The sequence below is a fragment of the Uloborus diversus genome, chromosome 1 (assembly GCF_026930045.1).
Source record: "Uloborus diversus isolate 005 chromosome 1, Udiv.v.3.1, whole genome shotgun sequence".
Lineage (NCBI taxonomy): Eukaryota > Metazoa > Arthropoda > Arachnida > Araneae > Uloboridae > Uloborus > Uloborus diversus.
This window is the reverse complement of record NC_072731.1, coordinates 134,495,280-134,521,546: the sequence shown is the minus strand read 5'-3', so window position 1 is coordinate 134,521,546 and position 26,267 is coordinate 134,495,280. Positions and strand designations below refer to the sequence as shown.

The 26,267-nt window shown below is 31.7% G+C and overlaps 1 protein-coding gene across 2 annotated transcripts in view; it reads right to left on the bottom strand.

Moving 5' to 3' along the window:
* LOC129221377 (nuclear inhibitor of protein phosphatase 1-like) overlaps nt 1-26,036 on the bottom strand; it is a 73,273-nt gene extending 47,237 nt beyond the window's left edge. Inside the window, exons 1-3 of one of the 2 annotated variants that reach the window (XM_054855858.1) lie at nt 25,764-26,030; nt 24,849-24,909; nt 10,318-10,408 (exon numbers count right to left, since the gene is read on the bottom strand). Coding sequence is in view for 1 of the 2 variants with exons in the window: in XM_054855850.1 (XP_054711825.1) it covers nt 24,849-24,909; nt 25,764-25,792 (90 nt within the window). In the remaining variant the exon portion in view is untranslated. Of the gene's footprint in view, nt 1-10,317; nt 10,409-24,848; nt 24,910-25,763 lie in introns of both variants that reach the window. The other variant, XM_054855850.1, reaches the window with a different exon arrangement.
* Between the last annotated feature and the right edge of the window lie 231 nt (nt 26,037-26,267).

Here is a 26,267-nt window from a genome sequence, read left to right as displayed (position 1 = left end):
CTAATTCTGATCAGATACTCGGCCAATACTGAGTAGTTGCAAAAAATTGAATATTGTCCAAGACAAATACCAAAATTTATATTAAAAAAAAAGCAAGCATTATATTCTGCAATAATTTACAATTAAAATTTATAAGTCAAATTTAAATTTTGAGAATAATGAAGTTTGTAATGCTTCAATGGTATAAATCTTTCTTTTAATGTCCCCGAAGTTTATTAAACTTGTTTATTAAAAATTATGCAAAAAAAGGCAAGTATAGAAAATATGGAATTTTTATATTAAAAATGGATATTTGCTACAAACAAAAATTAGTTACAAAAAATATAAAAAACCTTTGCTTAAAAAATTAAAGGAAATAAAACAATGTTAAAAGCACAGTGTAGGAACACTGCTGATACGTGTCTTGGAAGTTACAAGGAATTCCTTTTTCTATGCACAAAATGGGAGCTCGTGGATTTAAAGGCATCCGGCGTGAAACATGTCTGCAGTGTTCTTGCACATTTGTTTTATCTGCTTTAAAAAAATATTTATGTTTGGCGGACTGCCAAACATAAATTTTTTTTAAAAAACTGCATAACTGATTGGTATGCAGTGAAACCCCTCCTAACGGACACCCCTCATATGCGGACAATTTTTAATTCCCCAGTTCCAATGCAAATAACATTATTAAACACCTGTCCTGCGGACACCTCTCTATTGCGGACAAAAAAAATTGTCCTGTTAGTGTCCGCATTAGAGGGATTTTACTGTAATTTGTTTTAATTCCAACTTGATTAATCATACCTTTTATTTATTTATTTTTAATTTTAAAAATCATTTTTTGGTAAAATTTTTGACAAACAAAGTTGTTTATATAATGCGTAATTAAATTTCACCAGGAATTTAGTTTTAAAAACTATTATATGGACAACGAGGTCTATACTACTATTCCAATAAGTTCAAAATTCATCACATGTGTGTCGGTGGTTCTTGTCAAAACATAATTGGTACTTGGTAACTCGGACGAGTCGTGAAAGGCCGAGTACTTGGTAACTCGGTACTCGGCCGAGTAGTGAAAGGCCGAGTACTCGGTACTTGGCCAAAGTGCTACTCGGTATGTCTCTATTTAGTACTTTTCATGTTTATTTAATTGGCAAAATTTATCCCATTTAAATTTGGAATACTGTTTACCTTTTTAACAGGCTTGTTTTATTTTTTTAACTGTTATTATTATTTTAATTCATTTATTTTTTCAACAAGCAAAAGTTTTGTTCAAAAAAAATAAGAAGGAATTATTATTATTATTTTTTAAAGGCTGGAATGTATAGGTTTATAAAAATCTTTAAATGAAAAGTTGCCATCTTTTCCTTTTTTGAAATTTTTATTGGCATGTTTTTCCGGGTGGATTTATTATTGTTTCAATGTACTTTTAAATGATTTAAATTTCTTGTTTCTTAACATCCAACGTTCCCCTTAATGATATAAATTGTAATGTATAATGATTGATACAAACAATCAGTTTCATGGCAAAATTTTTATTTCATATGTTTTCTACTTACTTTTCTTTCGAAAAATTGTATCTCTATGCATTTTTGTACATTTTAATACTTGTTCGTATTGTAAAAGAACCTAGTTCTTATTGTAAAAAAACTAAAGGTATCAAATTGAGCTATTCAACATTTTTAGAATATTTTTTTAAAAAATAACTTATTTAGAATTAAACTTTAAAGTATATAATTAAAAAAAAAATACTAAAAGCTTTTTAAATGTTTCCATAAATATATTTATCAACTAAGAAAAATATCCGGCGTTGCCTGGGTTATTAATAATTATGAGAAACAATCGCTACTTTTATTTGTTTTCTGTTTTAACTGATTAATATATTTATTGATTGTGCTTGGTGAAGCATATGTAATTAATTTTTACATAATAAAACCAAAAAAAAATTTTTTTTCTTGATACAAATTATTAAGCATAGTTCATACGTTTCATAGACAGTATGGTTTCGTCCATAGATGTAATGCTTAATTATATAATATTACGCATTATTTCATTCAGAACCAAATTTCCAATATTTGTTTTTTATTTATCGGAAGCAGAAATTAACTCCCCCCCCCCCACACAAAAAAAGAAAAAAATAACAGTATTTCCAAAACATGTATTCACATACGTTTTCAAACAGAAAACTTCTCTTTAAGCTCGTTTGAAATTGTTATTTAATGTATAAATTGCAATAAATGCTAACTTCTATTTATATTTATTTAAGGTTTGCAGTTACACTACTCAAATAATTTTGAAGATGCTTGATTGCGGAAAGTTGGAATAATTAATAACAACATTTTTTCATACACGGAATTTACATTGATTCGTCTTCCTCAGCTTTTATTCATCTGATTTTGTTTCAAAACTTAACTTTTTTTGAAAACAATGTTTCATATTTTTTCACTTTTCACCTAAAATATCTTTTCAAACACTTTTCTTCAGGAAGAAAAAATCCGCTTTTAAATTAACTCAAATACTTTTGAACTCAATTTTGAATAACTATTCTCTTAAATAATCTCATCTGATGTTTATATAGTTAAAAGTTGCCACAAAATCCACCAGATGTTGTTGGAGTCTGACCGGGTTTTTTGTTTGATTGATTGGTTTCATACTACAACCTTTATTGAAATGACTGAGCCTGATAAGACGCGTATCAAGTGAAGCCTTGGTTATACCAACTGGAGACATCGCTAGCATAGGATTTTTGTTCCCTTTCTCCTCTCATATTTTCTTCCTTTTGTTTTGTATCATGGGCCCCCTGGGAGTTTTTTTCCTTTTCAGTCTTACCCTTTCACTTGTCTATTCCTCATCAGCAGCCTGACTACTCAAGCCTGAAATGCTTATAAAGCACTCAGATTTCAAAGGCAAGCGTGCAGTCCGCCATTTAAGGTTCAGTTTTATGTGCTTCCATTTGTACCTACTTTAACATTCAACTATTAGTAGCCACACATACAGTAAAACCCATCCTAACAGACACCCCTCAAAGGTGGACACCCCTTTTATGCGGAAAATTTTTAATTTCCCAGTTCCAATGCAAATAACATTATCAAACCCGTCCTACGTACACCTCTCTATTGCGGAAAAAAAATTGACCCGTCAGTGTCCACATTAGAGGGATTTTACTGTATATTCTGTGCATCAGAAATCCATTTTAGTTGGATTGAGTGAGTTTATAACGTAACAAAATCCTGAATGTTCTCGTATTTCATTTTTTTCTTTTTTTAAACAATTTTTTAATGTTACATATATTCAGTCATGGAATGTTTTCTGTGTTTTTGTGGAAATCTGATTTCTTTTGAAGGCTTTCTGGTTATTTTTAGATTAATCTAAATCCATTGAGAAATTGACCAAAAATGTAGAGGGGGAGGGGGGGATAACTTTTAAAAAAAGATTTCTTGTAGTTTAACAGAAGATTTGTCATTTCAAACTCATATTAGTGAAAAATGAATTTGTTTTGGTAACATGCCAACATTAAACATGTGCATGGCCGAAAATGGTGCGCTGACTTAGAGATTTCAATCGTTTTGCATCCTGAAAGTTAAAAAGCTGTTTTAGCCTTTGTTACTTTTAATCTGCCCATTTTATGTCAAGAAATGATATATTTTTCCTTTATTTTTGTTCTTAAATAATTGATAGTTTTTAATGTGTCTCAATTAAATTTATTATTTGTCTGTAAAAGCATTTTTAATACATACTAAGCCGGGATTAGACTATTCCATGCAGGGCAGTGCTTAGGGGATGGCAAACTATGCAGCCGCAAAGGGTCGCTAAAATACTACGAGAGAATAGAAGATTTCTGTGTAAAAAATATGTTTTTTCTAATGGTACCAACGAAAAGAAGACGCAATGGGGCAAAGTTGAGCTACAGCGCAGTAAAAATAGGCTATTTTTCATGTTAACGATTTTGACTGCCTTTTTGGATGCCAATATATTTTAGAAAACCAATATTTACCTTCTGCATTTCTAACCTATTAAAAGCATATATATTGACTATAGAATTACAAAGTAAGAGCTTTTGAAGCATTTTTGTTCAGAATTTATGACATTCTAAAATCCAGGAAAAAGTTTCCCCACTGCACTTTTCCTGTGACTTTGCATGCATGCTATACAAAAATTAATGAACTTAAATTCATAAAAATTCTAGAACGTATTGACTGCCAAAAGTGCTTTGAGTTCCTAAAATTTCAGGCTTCCAGTGTGATAAAATTTTACGTAATCTGAACTTAAACCATGGCAATTCGTTACGACAGACAGAATTTCAAACTCATTTTTCTATCCTTATTCAAAAAAAATTTATTTTAAAAGGAAAAAATCTGTTCTTTCTAAATGTTACAGCAGAGGGTCAAAACCGGTGGTTCGCGAACCCCCAGGGGTTTGCGAGGTACAGGAAGGGGGTTCACGAAAATTTCGGTGCAATAGCGGATTTTTCCTAGTTTGGTAAAAAATTATAAAATATTCAATTTGCACATAGTTACTAAATTTTTTTTTTATTTGAAAACGTGCCAGACTCTTGTATTAAGCTCAAAAAAAAAAAAAAAAACTTTCAGTGGTTTTATAATCTTGGTTAAAAAGAAATTTTCTCATTTTTTTTCGATAGACAACAAAAAGAGATATCCTTCCTTCTTTATTGCGAGGCGCCATGCAGAAACGTTGTATTAAGCTGTGGCGGGGATCACGATGAGCTTAAAAAGGTGCCATCGCGTGGAGTCAATCAAACAATATACATAATATACATATGTCGAAAGAAATAAAGAATTCTCAAACAATGCATCATAGGGGTATTATTTCTAATCTGGTTGAAATATAACTCGGGAATTTCCGTCGAATTCAGTCATCGAATAGCAGACATGACAGCAAAAGGCTCCAAACTTAAAATTTATTACTGGATTTTACCCATCTGTTCGTTTTCAAAAATATATAACATCAGCATGCTCATAGTTCTGGAGAAATAGTTGTTAACAGACGTATTTAGAGATACTTTAGAGATGTTTGAAAACAAGTGATTTTGTTTGCAATTGGTTTTGCTACGTGAACTTGCTACTCTGTTTGTGAAGTTATAATCGTGTTGGTAATTTTTATGATTTAATAACTTTCTGCTGTTATGGATCGATGGTTGAAAACTGGTAGTTTGCTTGAGCGACAAATGGACAAGCAGTCAATCGATCAACATCAGCAGTAACTTTCGAATCAACACAGGATATTGAAATAGATAGCTGTAATGAACTGCCCCCTCCCCCGACTAAACAGAAAAGTGAACTAGGGGAGAAAAAAGGAAAAAAGCGAAAATATGACAGTGACTATTTACAAATGGGCTTTTATTTTACTGGAGAAGAGTCTGAACCTAGACCGCTTTGTCTTCTCTGCAACGAAGTTCTAGCGAACAGCAGTTTGAAACCGTCACTTCTGAGAAGACACCTCGAAACAAAGCATCCGACACACAAGGACAAACCTATCGTAGACCTCAAGATTCAGAAAATTTTCAAGTGGCCAATGGCCACTAGACTCAAAAAACTTGGTGGCCACCAGTTTTACCGGGCTTCGAAAACAGCGCTCTAGTACGAGAAGGGTGGGGGGATTTCAATTTATTTTTTGAAACAAATGTTATGAAAGTGGTGCTAAAAGAATGCAAACAAGAAATATAAATTATATTAATCATGGAAATGTAAGAAGCATTGGGTGAAGGTTGGGAGCTCCTGAAGCAAATGGTTCATTCCATCCATTTAAAGTTTCATAAGAAAGAAAAAAATTATTAAACCAAAAATAAAGTAGTGTACACAGTACCATGGTCCCACAGTGAAAAAAAAAAAAAAGAATTTCCTATAAAAACAACAACAAATTCCTTTAAAATCTGTGTGTAAATCATTGCAAATGCCATGGCAGTAAAAATCAACATGCACTTTTCAGGTAACTAGTTTAATGAAAAGAATTAATTGCAAAAAAATTAGGAGGAAGGGAATAGAAAAAAAATTAGATAAACATGACCAAACATGGCGACTATGTTCCATACGCAGCGTCTCCATGTTAGGATGACTATGAAAAGAAAACGATCAAAGGACTGGCTATTTGGCTTATATTTTAATCTGATGCGATTGAAGATTAAAAAATTACAACAGTTATTCTAATAAATAGAATCTAGCTCCCGTTGTTTAAACGAATTTCAATGGAACGTATTCCTAATTGATCGCGAGTATTAGCGTCCACATCACAGCAGAAATATGTATAAGATATAGTTTATAGAAATATAGTTTTCTTTCTATTTTTAATGATGTATAGGATTTTTAATGAAATACAGGATTTATGGGACAACATGGAACATTGATTATGGCAAAGGAATGATAAAACAGGGCGCGGGAGGGGTGGGGGGCTTTGTGCGGTCAAAAACAAGTTGCCTTTTCAAGTTTTAAATTAATTAATTTGTCTTTCTATTTTGATGATTTTCGGAATAAAGGCTGTTTGAGTTAATTGGGAATCAAATAGGATCGGAATGACCTTCGAGGTTTTATGTAAAAAACATACAATATGGTGTTTTTTTGTTTTTATTTATTTATTTATTTTTTTTTTTAATTTTAAGAGTCAAAATTTGCATAATATTTTCATGTGTAGATTTTAGAATTTGTAGCATAAAAGTAGTTATAAATAATAATTAATCCTTAAAAAACTACAATTAAGACAAAATAGTCAGTTTTTAGCACATAAGCGTCTAAATCAGTTAGAATTTAAGAAAATGTTCTGGAAATAAAATTTTGCATTTTTCCAGAAAATAATTACGAATTACCCGGGAAAAAATGGCTCATTTTGCGTTGTCATCAGTAGTTTGCATTGCAATAAACATCTAATGCCATTTTCGGAAACTTATGCACTTAAAAATTCTTGTGTACTGCCATCTTGGAAATGACCAAATATGGCGGCTAAGACAAAAATTAAGAAATAATTTTTTGGATTTGTAGCCTGAAAACAATTTAAAAATAATGAATTTTCGTGAAACTACAAATCAGTTGAAAAGTTTTTAGCACATTTGCGTCCAGAGCAATGAGGATAAGATTAAGTTTTAAGAACAAAATTTTTTCATTTCTCAAGAAAATTACGTATTTAAAATAAAATTAAAAAAAACAAAAAGTATTAGCGTGTTTTGCGTTGTTTTCATTAGTTTGCAGTTAAAGAAAACATCCAATTCTGTTTTGCTTTTGGAAACTTAGGCATTTAAGCATCGTGTCTACTTCCATCTTATGAATGACCAAACATGGCGACTATGTTTCATTCATAGCTGAAAAGACATTTCGATTAAAAAACGATTTTTCCAATTGACCCTACCATTCGCAGGCTTGTGCTTTAGATGCAGGAAAATGTTCTTCTCCCGTTAAATTTGTGCATAATTCCTGTTCACCCTAGGAATTTTTTTTTCTTTGGAACTACTGAGGGGCAAAAATGGCGTCCGCGGAAGTTTTTTTTTTTTTTTTTTTTTGGTCGCTTTTTTTATTTTATTGCCAGCTTCATTTTGCTTCAAAACGTTTGCATTTTTTTTTTTTTTTTTCAGGAAACATCGATAAAAACGAAGATTAGAACTCAAGGTACGAAATTCCCTGGGGAAAAATTGGAAAAAAATTTTGGGGGGCAAAATTTGAAATTTTCCTAACACTTTTATTTATGTCATTTTCCCTGACAATTCCAGGTTTTCCTGGTACGAACCCTGTTAATAAACGTATATTCCTGCGTATTATCCGTGGGCGGCCTATAATCTGCAAGTTCTAAAATGGGCCTGAAGAAAAAATAAAGCTTCGTATAACCCGAGGCCGTACATAATACGATCTTGTGCAAATGGCTTCCAAATTCACTGTATTCTTGCTTATTTTACATGCCCTGAATCGCGTCAGAGGAACATTCAAGCAACGTAAAATAACCAACATACAGGCAGGCAGTGAGAAAGAACATGGAAGCTTTGTAAAATAAACAACATTCAGTCGGAGTACGGTCTCTATCGCTGAATCCTTATTGTACTGATTCATTTCTGTGGAGTGGTGTGGAATTCTTTTCTTGGGATCTAAAATAAAAATAACCCTCAAAAAAAGTTGGCGACTGTAGAATTTTTTTGGGGTCGCCAATTCTGAAAACTAAGTCGCCACGTGGCGAGTGGCGACCGTAAATCTTGACCTTTAACCTATCGAATATTTTAAAAGAAAATTGGAATATAATAAAAAGTGTAGTGTCTCTACGTTCCTGTTAGAATCCAACGAAGATAGTAAAATGGCCCTTGAAGCTTCATATCGAGTCAGTTATAGAATTGCAAGATCTGGACAGCCACATAAAATTGCAGAAAATTTAATTGGACCGTGTGCTAAAGATATTGCTAAGTGTATGCTGGGAGAAAAGTCAGCAAAAAAAAATTGACCTGGTTCCGCTATCAAACAACAAAGTATCACGCAGAATTACTAATTTGGCAAGTAATGTGGAGAAAGAACTTGTGAATAGAATAAAAGAGAATAATTTTGCGATCCAGCTTGATGAGTCGACTGATGTAGCAAACGCTGCAATATTACTTGTCTATGTTAGGTATATTTTTAATGATACAATTAAAGAAGATGTACTATATTCAAATCCTTTGAAAACCAACACAACTGGAGAAGCAATTTTCGAACTGGTCAACAGTTATTTTGAAGAAAATGGAATAGATTGGTCTTTGTGTGTGGGTGTGTGCACGGATGGTGCAAAATCAATGACAGGAAAATTTGTTGGCTTTGTGGTGCGAGTAAAAAAAATCAACGAGAAAATTGAATGGACTCATTGTTGCATTCATAGACAAGCATTAGCATGTAAGCGTATTCCCGCAGAATTATCCGCTACTTTGAATGATGCGGTAAAAATTGTAAATTTCATAAAATCACGTGCCACAAACTGACGTCTATTTCACGCGCTTTCTGAGGAATTGGGAAGCCTTCATGTTACTTTACTTCTTCACACAGAAGTTAGATGGCTTTCCCGTGGCAAAATTTTGACATGCTTATTTGAATTGAAGTCAGAAGTCCAAGCATTTTTTGTTGATCATCCATTTCACTTGTCCACTTGCATATTCGATCCTCTTTGGATGCAAAGGCTTGCATATTTAGCTGACATCTTTTCAAAATTAAATGAATTAAATCTATCCTTGCAAGGTGCAGTTGTTAATATTTTCGTTGTATATGATAAAATTGAAGCTATGGTAAAAAAAATTGAATTTCTGGATCCAATGCCTGGAAATGGGTGAGTTTTCTTGTTTCACTTCTCTTAGTAGTTTTTTATCAGAAAACTCAATGAAACTTGATGAAAGCGTTAAAAGAAATGTATGTGAACATCTGCAACATCTTGAACTAACTTTTGACGAGTATTATCCTAATAGGCGTAACCTCCCTCTCTCAAACAACTTGATACGCAATCCTTTTGAAGGAAATCCATGCTTAGAGAACACCCTGACATTACCTGAAAAGGAAATGCTCATCGAGTTATCCTGTGATAATTCATTGAAAACTACATTTAAAGAGCTCTCGTTAATTGACTTCTGGCTCAGTGTAAGAAATGACTATACCGTTTTGTCCAAAAAAGCAATTTGAATTTTATTACCATTTTGTACAACATATCTGTGCGAGAAAGGATTTTCCTCCTATACTTATCTCAAAGATAAATACCGAAGCAGATTGAATGCAGAGCCTGATTTAAGACTCAAACTGTCAGACATTGAACCAAACTTTCAGTTTCTTTGTTCCGTCAAACAGCCACAAATATCGCATTAAGGATTTTTTCCCCAATTTAAAGTATGCTTAAAAAAAATAGTTGGTTTATAAAACTTCTTGTTTATAATTTTTCTTGTAGATGTAGTTTTAACTTTTTATTAATGTTTGCACTTAATGATATTTTACAATTATATTTTTGTTTATTGCAATCAAATGCTGCAAAAAATGTAAAGCAAACATGCTGTTTTTTTTATTGTTTCTTACATGTTACTAATATCAACATCAGGGGGGTTGCGAACTTTTTTGCCTGTTCCAAGGGGTTCGCAAAGAGAAAAAGGTTGGGAACCGCTGTGTTACAGTAAAACCACTCCTAACGGACACCTCTCTCATGCGAGCAATTTTTAATTCCCCGATTCCAAGGCAAATAACGTTATTGCCGCTGTTTTTATCTTTTAAGCTGCATGCTTATCTGCTCTTGGCTTTTGTCGGATGTCTTTTCATCCATAAGCTCATTATTTTTTGCATTGAAAAAGGCGTTCCCTGTAACGCCGAAACACGTGTCTGCTGTAATTTACAAATTTGTGCTTCTACTTACGTTGTTTGTTCTGACTTCACTGTCCAGTGGTCACCCCTCTATTGTGGACAAAAGAATTTGTGCTGTTAGCGTCCGCATTAGAGATGTTTTACTGTATTAACAGGAAAAGAAGATATGAGATGACAAACTTGAGCTACAGCTCTTTGAAAATAAGCAATTTTTCACTAGAACGGTTTCGATAGCTGCTGAGTCATTCCACATCAAATCAACACAATTTGGAGCAATTTTAGGACACACCATCACAGATCTGGATGAAACTTGGTACATCAAGAGATTTAACCTAGTTATGAATGAAAACGCTAAAAAAAAATTTCTTTCTCCTCATTTAGCAGTTATTAATTATTGATTATTCAAACGTTTGTTAAAAAATGCTACACTTTGAGACTGTTAATCCTTGTTTTCTCAGAAACTATAAAAGATACAAGCCTGATATTGGTCTTGTTTTAAAGCTCTTTTAATCTGCTTCAATTTGATATGCAACTTAATGAAATTCAATATTTTTTAATTTAAAATTAAATTTAAATAAACTTTAAAATTTAAATTTCTCAAAAAACGGACAATTTTAAAATTTTGAAAAAAAAATCACAAAATTACTTTGTGTTATCCTCTCACATCTCACCAAGTTTCATATTGGGATCTTAATGGGATCAGTTGATACAGGGAGGACAAGTTTCACATATCTGCCAAAATATGGGTTATTGTGCTGAATAGTTATTATTTTATGTGCAAATAAATAAATAAATAAATAAATATGCTTCATACATGTTCACTTTTTTATGCAGAACTGTCTACTAGAAATGAAGTTTTTCTTAGTATGATTTGTTCCTGAAAAATAACTCATTAATAAAAATATTAATCATCTAAATCTCATTTTATTGAGAAAAATAAATTAAAAAGAAATAAAATTTTAAAAAAGGAAAGGAAGAAAGAGAAAAAAAAATATTTTCTCTGGGGATGTGAACTTAAAATAATCCACTACAAATTCAGATCTGAAACAGTAAGCTACCCTTTTTACCCCCTTTGCTAACAAAATGAAACAGACTGGGGGTGGCTATTGAAAATGAGATCCAATGGTTCGTTCTGCCTCACTGCTTTTTTCTCCACCTGTCACTGATTTGGGATTGACCAATTTTTCAACATGTTTCATGTTTTTGCTTGTGGAGTTCAGTCAGCAGTACCATAAAATCTCAAAAGCACACCCCCCCCCCCTTAGTTTCAAAAGATAACTTAATAATTCCAAAAAAAAGGGGGGGGGGTTATAATCAAATTTTGTTTTTGTAAAATTTGCCAAAATAATTGCTTGTAGCAATATTAATTTTAGAGTACACAAAATAAATAAGTAAATAATAGTTACTATTAATATTAAAGAAAAGGGAGAAATGAATTAATAAAAGCCTGTCATAATTTTATGGCATGGGGGCGACAATATTTTTTTGAAAGAAAGGATTTTGCACCTTAAGTTACCAAAACCCCTTCCAGAAATAATCAAAAGCAGTACACTCACATGAACTTCTTTTGTAACACATATGAACTGAACAAAAAGAAAAGTGCCCTTGCATCAAAAGGCATCTAGACTTTTGAAAGGAATAAAACTGAAACTTTTTTTTTTTTTTTTGTTTTGTTTAAGTCATAGTGTTTTCTTTTCTTCTTGTTGTCTTTTTTTAGAAAAGAAAACCAGCACATGAAGAGGGAAACTAAACCTCTTGAAATGCTTGCCAAATAGAGCATAAAATGTTCATTTTTATTTATTTATTTGGGGGGGGGGGTGAAGGGATGAAGATTATCTGAAAATTTTTAGGAGAGGGGAAGGGGAGGGTATATTTGGGATTGCAAAATGATCCTTCCACAAAAAAAGGGAGGGGGGGGATAGAGGGATTCTTTCTGGTGTTTATAATACTTTCTTGCTCTGTAATACACAATTCCTGTTGAAACTATCTTCAGTCAGCATTCAAGCCTTGTCTTCTGCTGTGCAAACTTCATTTCTTTAACTTTCAGTTATTTTATTTCAGTTGGTTTACATCAGAACTGAAACAGTCTATTTTTAAACTAATTTTGACACTCAGCGTATTTATATTATTTGCTAAGTATTTAATTTTATCATGAATCATTTAAATTGTTGCTATCCGTTCAAAAAGTATTCTAACTCACACATAAGAAAAGGATTGAGATCTGCAATGCCATGGATGTATTCATTTGTACCAGAAATGCCTGAAAAGTCTAAAATATGTGACAGATGCAGAAAGGAGCTTTTGCGGTTGAAGAAAACTGCTGAGTCAACTGTAGATAATTGTGCCTCCACTAGTCATGAATCACCAGGTGAGAACTTAGATAGGGAAAGTGAGAGTGACAATTACTCGGACAGATCATTATTTAAAGACTCATTCAGATCATTAAATGACTCTATTGTTCAGTTAGGTGAATCCCCGGTCAACAAGAAAAAAAGAAGATATAAGAAATATTCTCATATGAAAGCAAAAAAAAATTAGCTCTGCAGTGAAAAGAAAACTTCTTCCAAATGCTGATTCCGATAGTGAGAAAGAGAGTCCAAATAAGGAAATCGTTGATCATTTGATACAAGTTTATCAAAATTGTAGCAGTCAAGCAAAAAAGACAATGATATTGACTCTATTGCCAGATAACTGGAGCATTAGAAAAATTTCTGAAAAATTCAAAACATTGAACTACCATGCACGCCAAGCTAAAAAGCTTTTAAAACAAAAAGGGGTTTTGTCCACTTCCAATCACCATCCAGGGAAAACTTTGCCCATAGAAACTGCTGAGATTATAAAACAATTTTATGAAAGTGAAGATATAAGTAGGGCAATGCCAGGAATGAAAAATTGCATTTCAGTGAAGGACAGTGAAGGCAATAAAGTTAAAATGTCTAAAAGATTAATGCTTTGTAATCTAAAAGAAGCATACAAACTTTTTCAAGAAATGTATCACGATGTCAAAGTTGGATTTTCCAAATTTGCCGAATTAAGACCCAAGAATTGTATTTTAGCAGGACAAAGTGGTACACATGCAGTTTGTGTGTGTACCATTCATCAAAATGTTAAATTAAAAATTGAAAATTCCAAAATGAGCTGGATCACAAATGGAAAGATAAAAAAATATACAGATTGTCTTGTAAAAATGGTGTGCAACCCAGCTTCCATTGACTGTTATTTTTCGAATTGTGCAAATTGTCCTGGCATTGATGAGATACAGAAAATATTGGAAGATGGTACAGAAGAAAATATGTTTGAAACGATAACATTCCGCCAATGGATTTATGTAGACAGATGCAATCTGGAAACTTTACAAAAACCCACCAATGAGTTCATTGAAATTTTTTGTAATGATTTGAACGTTCTTCTTCGTCACGACTTTATAGCTAAACAGCAGAGTTCTTTTATGACCCATACAAAAGAAAATTTGTCTCAGTTTGAGGTGGCAGTAGTTTGCGACTTTTCCGAAAACTATAGCTTTGTTTTGCAAAATGAAGCACAATCATTTCACTGGAACAGAAATCAAGTCACAATTCACCCTTTTGTTATATACTTCAAAAATGAAAAGAAAATTCATCACCTTAGCTTTATTATAATCTCAGAATGTCTTGAGCACAACACAGTAGCTGTTCACCTATTTTAACAAAAGCTAATAAATTTTTTAAAATCTAAATTGGAGAAAAGGTTAGACAATTTTTTTTATTTCTCCGATGGATCAGCTGCACAATACAAAAATAAAAATAATTTTTTAAATCTATGCTGCCATGAAAGAGATTTTGGTATTGAGGCTGAGTGGCATTTTTCTGCCACTGCTCACGGTAAAGGCCCATGTGATGGCGTGGGAGGTACACTCAAAAGAGAAGCAGCAAGAGTAAGTCTTCAAAGGCCGTATGAAAACCAAATTACGACACCTATGCAACTGTACCAATGGGCAAAATCTGACCTTTCAAAGACCATGTACTTCAGTTACGCCAGCCAAAATGAATACATTCAAAACGCAGAACAGTTCTCGCATCGTTTCCAACAAGCAGTGCCAATACCAGGTACCCAAAAGCTGCATGCCTTTATTCCCTCAAGCTGTGGAACAAAGGTGAGCGCCAAGGCATTTTCTTTTTCTCCATCATCCACTGAATATTCTGTCATCTCAACTGGAGAAAGTGTTCCTTTAATGATGAAAGATCTCAATGGATATGTCATTTCCATATATGATAAAAAATGGTGGCTAAGTTATGTTTTGTCCAAAAATGAAGATAATGAAGTGAAAGTCACTTTCCTCCACCCACCAGGACCTTCTCCTTCATTTTCATATCCAACAGTGCCAGACATTCTATGGAGACCTTGTTCGGACATTATTTGTAAAGTATGTAAAGTAAATCCTATCACGCCAACAGGGAGGACATATACTCTACCAGCTGAAGAAAAGAACAATATTGTAAATATTTTGCAGCTTAGAGAGTAAAAAACTCCGACAAATGTAGGACAATGCTGACGTTCTCTTTTTTTTTTTTTTAAAAAGAGTTAGTGTGAGTTTTATTTATTTTTTTCCATTATTATTTTAATTTCATTCAATTTTAAAGTAGGTGTAAGACATTAGAAGGTTTTACATTACTATTAGCAGTTCATTTATAGTTTCCTGTGCTAATTTAATAACTTAGAATAATATTTGAGTAATCCATCAGAAAGGTATTTTGTGCAAAATTCAGAAACTTTGATATATGTAAAACTTGTCCTTCCTGTATCATCTGATCCCTTTAAGATCCCATTATGAAACTTGGTAATATGCTAGAGGATATTGCTAATGGACAATTTTTTTCAGAATTTTAAAATCGTCCATTTTTAAGACATTAAAATTTTAAAATTTAATTTAATTCTAATTAAATATTTAAATTTTTTAAATTATTTTTTGATTTTATCAAGTTGCACATCAAATTAAAGCACATTAAAAGAGCTTCAAAACAAGACCAATTTCAAGCTTGTATCTGTAATAGTATCTGAGAAAATGAGATTTAACCGTCTCAAAGTGTAGCATTTTTTGATAAAAATTTGAATAATTAATATTTAATAACTTTTGAATGAGGTGAAAGAATTTTTTTTTTTTTTTTTTTTTTTTTTTTTTAGCATTTTCATTCATAACAGGGCTAAATCTCTTCATGTACCAAGTTTCATCCAGTTCTGTGACGGTCCGTCCTAAACCGTGTGATGATCTGACACGGAATGACCCTGCTTTGGACGACAATATGTTTTAGAAAGTAGATATTTAAGCTCTGAAACTATAACCCATTAAATTAAAAAGTATTTTTACAATGTAATCACTAGAGACGTACCGAGTAGCGAGTACTCGGCCTTTCACTACTCGGCCGAGTTACCAAGTACCAATTATGTTTTAAGAAGAACCATCGACACACATGTGATGAATTTTGAACTTATTGGAATAGTAGTATAGATCTCCTTGTCCATATAATAATTTTTAAAACTAAATTCCTGCTGAAATTTAATTACGCATTATTTAAACAATTTTGCTTGTGTCTAAAATTTTACAAAAAGATTATTTTTAAAATTAAAAATAAATAAAAGGTAAATTAATCAAGTTGGAATTAAAACAAATTACAGTAAAATCCCTCTAATGCGGACACTAACAGGACAATATTTTTGTTCGCAATAGAGAGGTATCCGCAGGACAGGGGTTTAAGAATGTTATTTGCATTGGAACTGGGGAATTAAAAATTGTCCGCATAAGAGGGGTGTACGTTAGGAGAGTTTTCACTGTATATACCAATCAATTATAGTTCTAGTCCGCCAAATATAAATAATTTTTAAAAGCAGATAAAATAAATATGCAGGAACACTGCAGACACGTGTTTCAGCCCCCCCCCCCCCCTATTACAAGGAGCGTCTTTTTCAGTGCATAACACGTGAGCTAAAGAATGTAAAGACATTCGACAAAAAAATTCGAGTTTTGTCTTTAAATCCACCAGCTCCCATTTTGTGCATTGAAAAAAGAATTCCATGTAACGCCAAAACATGTGTCTGCAGTATTCCTGCACTGTACTTTTAATGTTGTTTTATTTTTTAAGCAAAGATATTTTTTTATTTTTTATAACTAATTTTTGGTTGAAGCAAAAACCCATTTTTTATATAAACATTCCATATTTTTTATACTTACCTTTTCTGCATAATTTTTAATAAATAAGTTTTATTAACTTTGGAGACATTAAAATAAAGATTTATTCCAGTGAAGCATTACAAACTTCATTATTCTCAAAATTTAAATTTGACTTATAAATTTTAATTGTGAATGATTGCAGAACATAATGCTTGCTCTTTTTTTATAAATTTTAGTATCTGTCTTGGACAATATTCAATTTTTGCAACTACTTGGTATTGGCCGAGTATCTGATCAGAATTTGGCCGAGTACCGAGTACTCGGCAAATTGGCCGAGTACCGAGTAGTTACCGAGTACTCGGTACGTCTCTAGTAATCACGATGCACGAGCCTTTGAATTTTTTTTGTTCAAATTTTATGACAACTTAAAATCCAGGAAAAAATTTCCCCGCTTTTTAACAAGTTTACACGGGTGCTATAAAAAATCTAATTAGCTAAAATTTTCAAAAATACTTGAATGCGTCAACAGCTAATTGTACTTTAAGCACCTAAAATTTCAGGCTTCCAGTGTGATAAAATTTTCCGTAAAATTAGTCTAAACTTGGCAGTTTGGCAAAAAAAGCTGATCCGCCATTTTGGATCACATTTTTCGCAGATCCTAGATCCTCAGGATTTGGATCTAGTAAGCTGAAAATTTGCATAGTTTAGTTTCAAAGGCATCTCTACACCTCTATCAAATTTAATCCAAATCGGAGATGGTCGAACCTTAGGACCCTTATGTCATTTGACATGGAATGACTCTTCTCTATTTGCTAGTAGTAAAAATAAGTGAAAAAACAGAAAAGGATCAAAATTTTTCCTTCTTTTTCCGAACGTTGTTCTGAAAGAATTCAATTTCGAATTTCATGCTCCCCCCTCCCTCCCCCTCCGGGCTGAAAACAACGCAATTTGGATACCAGTCTTTATTTCATCAATTACATCTCTTTCAGAGACCTCTCTTTTTTTTCAGAAATTTTCTTTGCAACCATATTTTGTGTCTTATTTTTTCACATTAATATTTTGTAATTACTTATAAAAATCTCGAACTAACTTATACATCTGGGTGACACACTACAGTTGGTTATGTTTTGCGAGATTATAAATAAATAACTAAAATGCTTATTTATAGATTATTAAAACAAATTTCACACAGGGTCGCTAAAACTGTACACACCACACGCCCCTGCCTGCTAATATAGGACAAACTTGGCATGCTTTGAAATTTCACTTAAAAAAGGAATAAAATTATGTGAAAAAAGCATCAATTTATTAAAAGTAGCATTGCCTAACATTAATGGGATTTGAATTGATCTTTTGATTTTAACCCGAATCAAATTCTCGAATAATACCCCAATTCATCATATCTTGATTTTTAGGAATCTTTCCATATGTTTTGAGGTACATTTTCAGGGGTCTGGCCAGAGGATATTTGGGTCCGTTAACGGACCCTTCACAAAATCCCGATCAACCAAAACGGACCTTTCACAAAATCCCGATCAAACAAAACGGAACCTTCACAAAATTCTGATCAACAAGATCGGATCTGTCACAAATTGTTTATTGAAAGAGCAAATTTGAAAGCAAAATAATGCATATTTCTGTGTATAAATCGATCATTTTTGGAACCTTTTTTAAAGTCAAATTAGAGGGATCAGCTTATACAAAATCGGCTAATTTTGAAAAAAAAAAAAGAAAAAAATCCGGACTCTTGCGATGCTCCTGCAAGCGATAAATAATTGCTACTGCCAAATAAATATAATGGTTGTTTGTTTTATCACAGCTACTAATTAGAGGCGGTGTTGTAAACTTTTCTGAAAAGGCATTGGTAAGCACTTTTCTCTGCTCATGATTTAATAAACAATAATAATATATATCTGCGAAATGAACTTAGAACTGCAAAGGAATAGTAAGGATGAGGAAAAAATATGATCGCTTCAGATAGGGTTACCAGCTCATGATTTAATAAACAATAATAATATATATCTGCGAAATGAACTTAGAACTGCAAAGGAATAGTAAGGATGAGGAAAAAATATGATCGCTTCAGATAGGGTTACCAACTTCAAAACTATCACCACTTAGCGTCTGGCGTTGAACCTTTATAATGACTTGATTAGAAAATATTCTCATCATTTTGTCGGCTTGTCAATATTTGCATTTTTACGGTGCAGTGCGATGTTTAATTGTTATTTTGGGAGAAAATTATATGGATTTTGATTTTTCGATGCTAACAAGAATGATTAACTTTAAATAAACTCTTTTAATTACCGTTTTATTTTTCTTTAGATGTCTACATTTTGAAAAATGCAATCTTTTAAAATCCGATATGAGAATCATATTTTATTCTTTTTTCAAGCTAACTTCGCTTTATTAGGATTCAAATAAATGAAAAGTCTCTTTATTTCTGTTAGAACTCTCATTTCAAGTTTTTAAAGCAAAATTCCATTTTCTGTTATGAGTCAAAAATTAAAATGCTGAATAGATGGTTTATTTTAGTTTATTATTATTTTTTTTGGGGGGGGGGGGGGGGTCAACTGTGTCCACAGATATTAATGATATGTTATCATAGGACTCTAAAATGCAATTTTAAAATAATTTTATCAAAAATATTTCTTTTACAAGCTGTTTTTATACTTTTGATGCCTTCACTTTGAGAATTGCGATCTCTTTTCATCCGCTATGGGAATCCGATTTTTCGAATTTTTGATGATTATTACGCTTTGTTAAGAGGTAAACAATTGAAATATCTTTTTATTTTTGTTAAAATCACGGAATTTATAAGTTTTAAACGAAATTCTGTGCTTCTTAAGAGTGTCTTGGGTCAAAAAGTTGAATGCTGAACCCTATTCTGAATTTTGTTTTATTTATTTATATTTTTGTTACAATTATTTTAAATATTGTACAGAAATATATCTAGTATAAAATTTAACATAATGCAGAATGGTAGATAAATATTGATACTTGAAAGAGCGATGCCCCCCCCCCTCGCCAAATATCAGAAAAAAAATCCAGAATGATTTTCTTACCATAGAAGAGGAAAACACTCAACTTTAAGTTTAATTGATGCAGTTTGTGCCATCTCTAAATTCTAAAATTTCGTTTTAACAAAAATTTTATCTACAGTCAGACCTCCATACATCGAAGTAGCAAATTGCCGGAAAAAAATTCGATATATAGAAATTTCGATATATAGAAACACAATCTTATTTTATCATAAAAATATCCTAAAACATTAAAATTAAAACTAATTTTCGTGCATGAAACCCAACTTCTAATTTAAACGAGCATTGGATTAAATGAAAGTTAATAATTAAAAATTTAACAGAAATTACATTTTTGCTCCTTCATACACTTTCATTCTTCGGAAATTCAACTTGAACCGCCACATGAGGGGATTTTCGTGTTAACAATGTAATCGAGGGAAAAGTAAAAAATCAATCTACTTAACTTGAATTATTTTTACTGAAGCTAAAAAGACTAGGAATGATAATCAACAGACAAAAGGGATAACTTGACAATGATTTTAATGTTACTGGTTGCAACTAAGATTTGAAATAAACTTGAGGGAATGTAAGAACTCCAGAACGGAACAACGACCCTATCTACACACCCTTGAACTCCATATTCCTTATGAATTTCGTAGCAACCTTTAGTGATCATAATTTTCTCCGCTAACCTTCATTTTTCATGAGACATACAGTCTAAAGTGGAAAAAAACCTACGAATGTCTCGCAAAAAAAATTCGATATATAGAGACTTTTTCGATATATAGAAACAATTTTTCTATGTAATAAACATAGAAATGTGCTGGGATTTCGATACATAGAAAATTTCGATATGTGGAAGTTCGATATATGGAGGTCCGACTGTATTTATTTATTTATTTTTTTTTTTTTGCGATATTTTTTGATTTTTCACAAAATTAATTCTTTTTTCACAAAATTATTTGATTTTTCACAAAAAAGGCGGACCCTGTGAAAAATCCTGGACAGACCCCTGATTTTGTTTTCAATGGTGAAGCTATTCCATATTTTTCTGCAGTTAGGTTTCCATTTTTATAATCTAGCCCCAATTTTGTCCATAACTTTTTTTATGAAAGATCACAGTGGGATTTCGTGAACAAGGTTCATTTTTAGAGCACTGAATTTTATGAAAGATATAGTTTTAGAATTGGGAATTTTGTACAAAATCCACTAATGGCCCCTTTTAAAAAAAAATGGCCTCTAGATTTTTCCTTTGGACTCGTAGAAGACTAATCCTACACATGATCCTGACACTTTTTTTTCCAACAGTTACAAGTTAATTTCTAATGAAAGTGCAGGAGAGTGCCTTCAGGGTTCATACCCTTTAGGCAGAAAAAAATTCAAGCACTTTTCAAGTACTTTTCAAGGTAAAAAATTTTGTTTTCAAGGCAATATCATAAATTTGTACTAAAAATATTGTATGCAGATTTCATTTACTACAAACACATGGAAATAAGGCAATAATACAAAAAAGTATACGAAAACAAAATTGCTTTTTCTACAACGAGAGACGCTTTGATGAAAGATCTACTGCGTTGAAAGTTTTTCTGAAAATGTTTGAAAAGTTTGGTCATAAAGAGAAGCAGATACCAAGAGGTTTAATTTTGAGGTTTTTCAAAGCTTGCAGCAGTCAGAGGTTTGTATATTTTCTATAATCAGCAAACTAAAAAAACCTTTCATAACTGCTTTTAACTTTTATGGGAAGAAACTAAAATACCCAAGTTCAATGGCATTGCCAGAGAGGAGTTTTTGAAGTCACTCCCCCCCCCCCCCCCCCCGATTTCAACATTTATTTCCAATATCTATACAGTGGTTTATTACAATATAAGGGCGGTTAGGACAAAAACACTACCCAGAAAGTTATTTCAGTTTGCACTGTTAAGTTCTAAAAATATTAGGTTTGCAAATTATTTATAAGTATGCAAATCAATTATTGGTATGTATTTATTAGCTGTTCAGCCAATAAGGCATTTCAACTGTCCTCGAGTAAATTTAAAAATTAGGAAGTAAGAAAAGTTTATGAAGTCCACAGTCCAGTCTCTACACCTCAAAATATACAAAAGCAGCTTAAGCAGTGATAAATACTTTGAATGCAAACTTGAGCCTATTCAGCTTTCATTGATTAACTTGCAATAGAGAATAAATATGCAAGTTCAGATTTATAGAGCCATATTTCGAAATTGAAAAGATTCACAAGAAGTTGACATATATTATGACAAAAGTAGCTTTATTTTGGGAAAAAATGGGTTATTGTTGAAATTGGAATTTAAATTTAGAAAGGCAATAATATTCAGGTTCATTACCTGAAAGTTTCAAAGAGCAAAATGGGGCGAGGGGGGGGGAATAATTTTTAAAACTAAGACCCCTATTACTTGAATATACATATGTACAACAATAACTTTTGCTATGCATACAATTCATAAAACAGTTTATTAAGTCAAAATATTCTGCATAGAAATACCATGCCCAGTGCCTGTTGATAACCAGCAACAGGCACTGGGCCTAGCTAGGCTGGTACTGGTCAATTTATTATATCCAAATGAAGATGAATGACCCTCCTTAAGCTATCTACCCCTTTGCTGATTAAAGCCTCTTTCAGTAAGCTCCAAGTACCCACAATCTTAATAAAGCAGTAATTTTGAACATTTGAGGAAAAGGGGAAAATTGGAGATATAGGGAGGTAAAAGCATAAAAACGAACACTACTGGATTTCAAGTGAATAATCATAACACAACCACCCCTGTTATACACCTTATTTATTTTAGCAGACATAAAAAAATGATGTACTTATAAATAAAATTATATAAATCAACTTTATATTTAAAATACAATCTTTAAGTTAATTTGTTAGGTGCTCAACTGCTGAAATTTAAATTTTTTAAAAAAAAATCTGTTATGACCAAAATTTAGGTAAAGATAATGATTTAAAATTGCAAAAAAAAATAAGCAAATAATTAAACAAGACCAAGGTAATAAATTCTTTAACTCTTTAGTTATTAAAATAAAAAATAAAACAAGCTAATCTGATGTAGCAGTGTCAAAATAACTACTACAAGGGAAGCAAAGTTTCACGAATTAAGTTTAATGTTGTCATGTTTCCCATAAAATAAACTTATATTTTACCGAAATTAAACATAAAATATGCTAATCTATGGTAGCAAATATGAAAATAACATCCGATTAGTGAATATATTTAAATATTTGCAAGATGCAAAAAGATTGAAATTTCAAACACGAGAAGCAATTTTTCGCAAAGTCTGAGTTCGTTCGACGTGGCATGTTTCCCATGAAATAAATTTATTTATTTTTTATTAAAATTAAACAAAAAATATACTAATCTAAGGTAGCATATGCGAAACTAACATTTGATTAGCCAAAATATTTAAATATTTGCAGGATGCAAAAAGATTGAAATTTCAAACACAAGAGCAATTTTCCGCGAAACCCGAGTAAGTTCAATGTTGTCATGGTTTCCAAATTAATTTCTTTGTTGATTAATGAAATCAAACAAAAATAAACTAATCTAAGGTATCATATGTCAAAATATCTTTCGGTTGTAAAAAACATCAAAATGTTTACAAGATGCAAAAGGATTGAAATCCCAAACACGGAAGCAATTTTTCGCGATGTTGCATACTGAACACATGTTCAGAAAATTGCATTGGTGAAATACTTTTTTTAAACTTCTAAGCACAATTCGTTGATTTTTGAGAGAATTAAAGCACTAAGAAACTTTTTCAAGGTTTTCAAGCACTTGAAAATGAACTTTTTTTTTCAAGCACTTTTCAAGGTTTTTCAAGGGCGTACGAACCCTGGCCTTGGTCTTCAGAACTTCTTTTTACATATAAATAATCTAAATCCCGTCGAATAAACAAATTCACAAAAAAATTGAAAAATGAATTAATAAATAAAGGAGCTGATTTTAAACACGCTTCTCTGCAAATTAAGGCCTGATAATACTGCCATTCCTTCTCACACACATAAGTCTATTTTCATCAAACACTTGCGCAATATAATTTAAAATGCATGATTGGCTAATAGTGATGTAAAATACCCGGGTATTTATTTTTAGGGGTAAATACCCAGGGTATATACCCGGGTAAATACCCAAAATGGGTAAATACCCGGGTATTTATTTCAAAAATTTATATTCAACTAAAATACTTTTCTGTATGTATTCCATTATGTATATATACAATGAACCATATACAAAACAATAAAGCTTTGCCCAAAAATTGTATTTTGATCACATATTTAAAGAATTATTGTGCGAAACAGCTTAGCAATCTAATATGATATTCACATTAAATGTGTTGGATATGTCTAATCAATGTTGATAGACAAATTTCAGATATAAAAAGTCATTCTACAAGAAGAAAAAAGCTTAACTGGTTACAAAAAAAAGCAAACATCATTTTTTAAGGTCCAAGTCTTTTATAACCCAGTAATATGTCCCTGCATGACATCAAAATGTAACGAAGTGTCGCTCAATTTATTATTACTATTTATTTACCTATATCTTATGCAGAAATTTCCTCCAAACTTAGTTCAATTGTTCAGGTGTATTCTGTATCACACACATATATATATACACACACACATAATATACATAAACATTTAAAATTCATTTAAAATTTTTAATCTTTTATTTTAGGGTTTATGTTTAAAAAAGAAAATATTCACCTTTTAATACTACCTAAAATTTTTTTGCAAAATGCGCAATTACTAGGGGATTTACCCTGTCTTCGGATAAATACCCAAGAAAATATTTACCTTCCCACCCTACAGGGGAGCAAATGCAAATGAGCAAGGCAACAGAAAAGAAAAATTTTTTCGCTTTTTTTTTTGCTTATTAATGTGAAAACTGTTTCTATATTTTCCATGTTATCACTTAAATATCAGTGAAATAAATAACACCATAGTGTCTTAATAACTTCTCAGTTTATTCTTCCAAACATCCCTCATGCTTCCTTTTTTTTCATTTTGGATATGACTAAAATAGATTGTGATTTTGAAATCCTGAAGTTCATAATGAATTGCTTATACTTCTCCAATTATGACATTGAAAAGAAAGATTCTTTGGTTCACGATATGTTTCTTTCATGATTTCATCAAGTCTTTCAATAAAAAATATTATAAACTGTGTAATACATATGTATATATCAGTTTTACCAATTTTTTCATATTTAGATTTTTAAAAAAAATTTTCATTTACTTTTTTGCATTTTTTATAAAATACCCAGTTTTTGGGTATTTACCCAGGCCTAGGGTAAATACCCGGGTAAATACCCAAAAAATATTTACCTACCCGCTGGGTATTTACCCGATCCACATCACTATTGGCTAATAATGAATTTGATTGTCATTTTCAATTACCTGAATTAGCTTATCAATTTTAAGGACATCAAGATGAAGACCAACCGGAGGTTTTCCTGCCCTAAAAAATAAAAATATAAATTAAATTAATAAAATTAAAAACATTTTTTGAAATAAGAAAAATATTAATGAAACTTTTTTGTTGCATTAAAAAGCTTTGTATTAACTTGCTATTTGGCTTAATTTATAGTCAAATATTTCGACAAATCACTGTTTATTACATCTAGAGATGTAAAATTTCTGAAAATTTTGATGTGCTGGAAATTTTTTTTCCTCCCCCCCCCCCCCCCCCCGAAAAATTAATCTGTAAAAATAATAACGTATTTTTTTTAACTCTGAGTATCAGGGGTCATTGCAGATGATTTGCAAAACATATGCGAGAACATGGCACAGAATTTCGCTGTATTATGACGGTGGTGGATGGTGTTTCATCGTTGCAAATGACTCTTAAGACTTCAAGGTAAGTGTTTAACAAACATTATGTTGGATATAAAACGGGGGTACACCTACTTTTGAACCACCCTGTAGGTACAGCTGATTTAGTTTGTAAAGTGTTCTAATGGACAAATAAGAAATTGAAATGAGATAATAACAAAAAATTGGAGGGGGAATATTTTAATGCCACTCATATTAAAATATTTTAGTGATAATAGATTCAAATTGATTTCTAGCACACCTTTTTTTTTTACATAAAAGCCGAAAACTTCTGAGAAGTCATTTCTGAAATGATTTTTGTAAAAATACAAGGCACATGGGTTTCAGTTAGGCGATTTTAACAGTTGTTTATGTTGATATATTACATATATTTTCATTGCTGTTTGCAAAATGAGTAAAAGCAAAGGAGGCTTTACTTGACAGAGTAATACCAAACATTAAATCTAAGATTTATAAATGATACTTCTAATCATCTCTTACCATGAGGGAATGTCATAATGATTGGCCATGTTTTCGAGAATATGCTAAATAATAAGTGGAAATGCTTGATCAAGACAGGTTAATCAAAATGTTATGTCTCGAAATACGAAACAAAACGATGAGTAATTTCATTATCTTTTATTATGCTGCGTTTAAATGAGTAAACATAAATGGTTATTCAAATTTTAAGAAACAAAAACAACAAAATATTAGATTTAAAACTGACGAGCTCTCGCTGCTTTTAGCTTAAAAAACAAAAACGCTTTATTTTCCCCGCATGTGTGGATGCCAAATCAGGGAGAGGAAATTTTGGATTATTTTGAAAGGAAAAATATTCGACACGAAGGTTTTCCTCTCTGCAATATATAGATGGACAAAACGAAAATATTAGAACAAATAAACAATAAACAGCGTTGCATTTGCATAAAAGAATGCATATATCTGTTCTCAATCTCCCACAAATCGTAAGCAGAGTCGATTTCCTCTCCATCCAACCTGCACTTC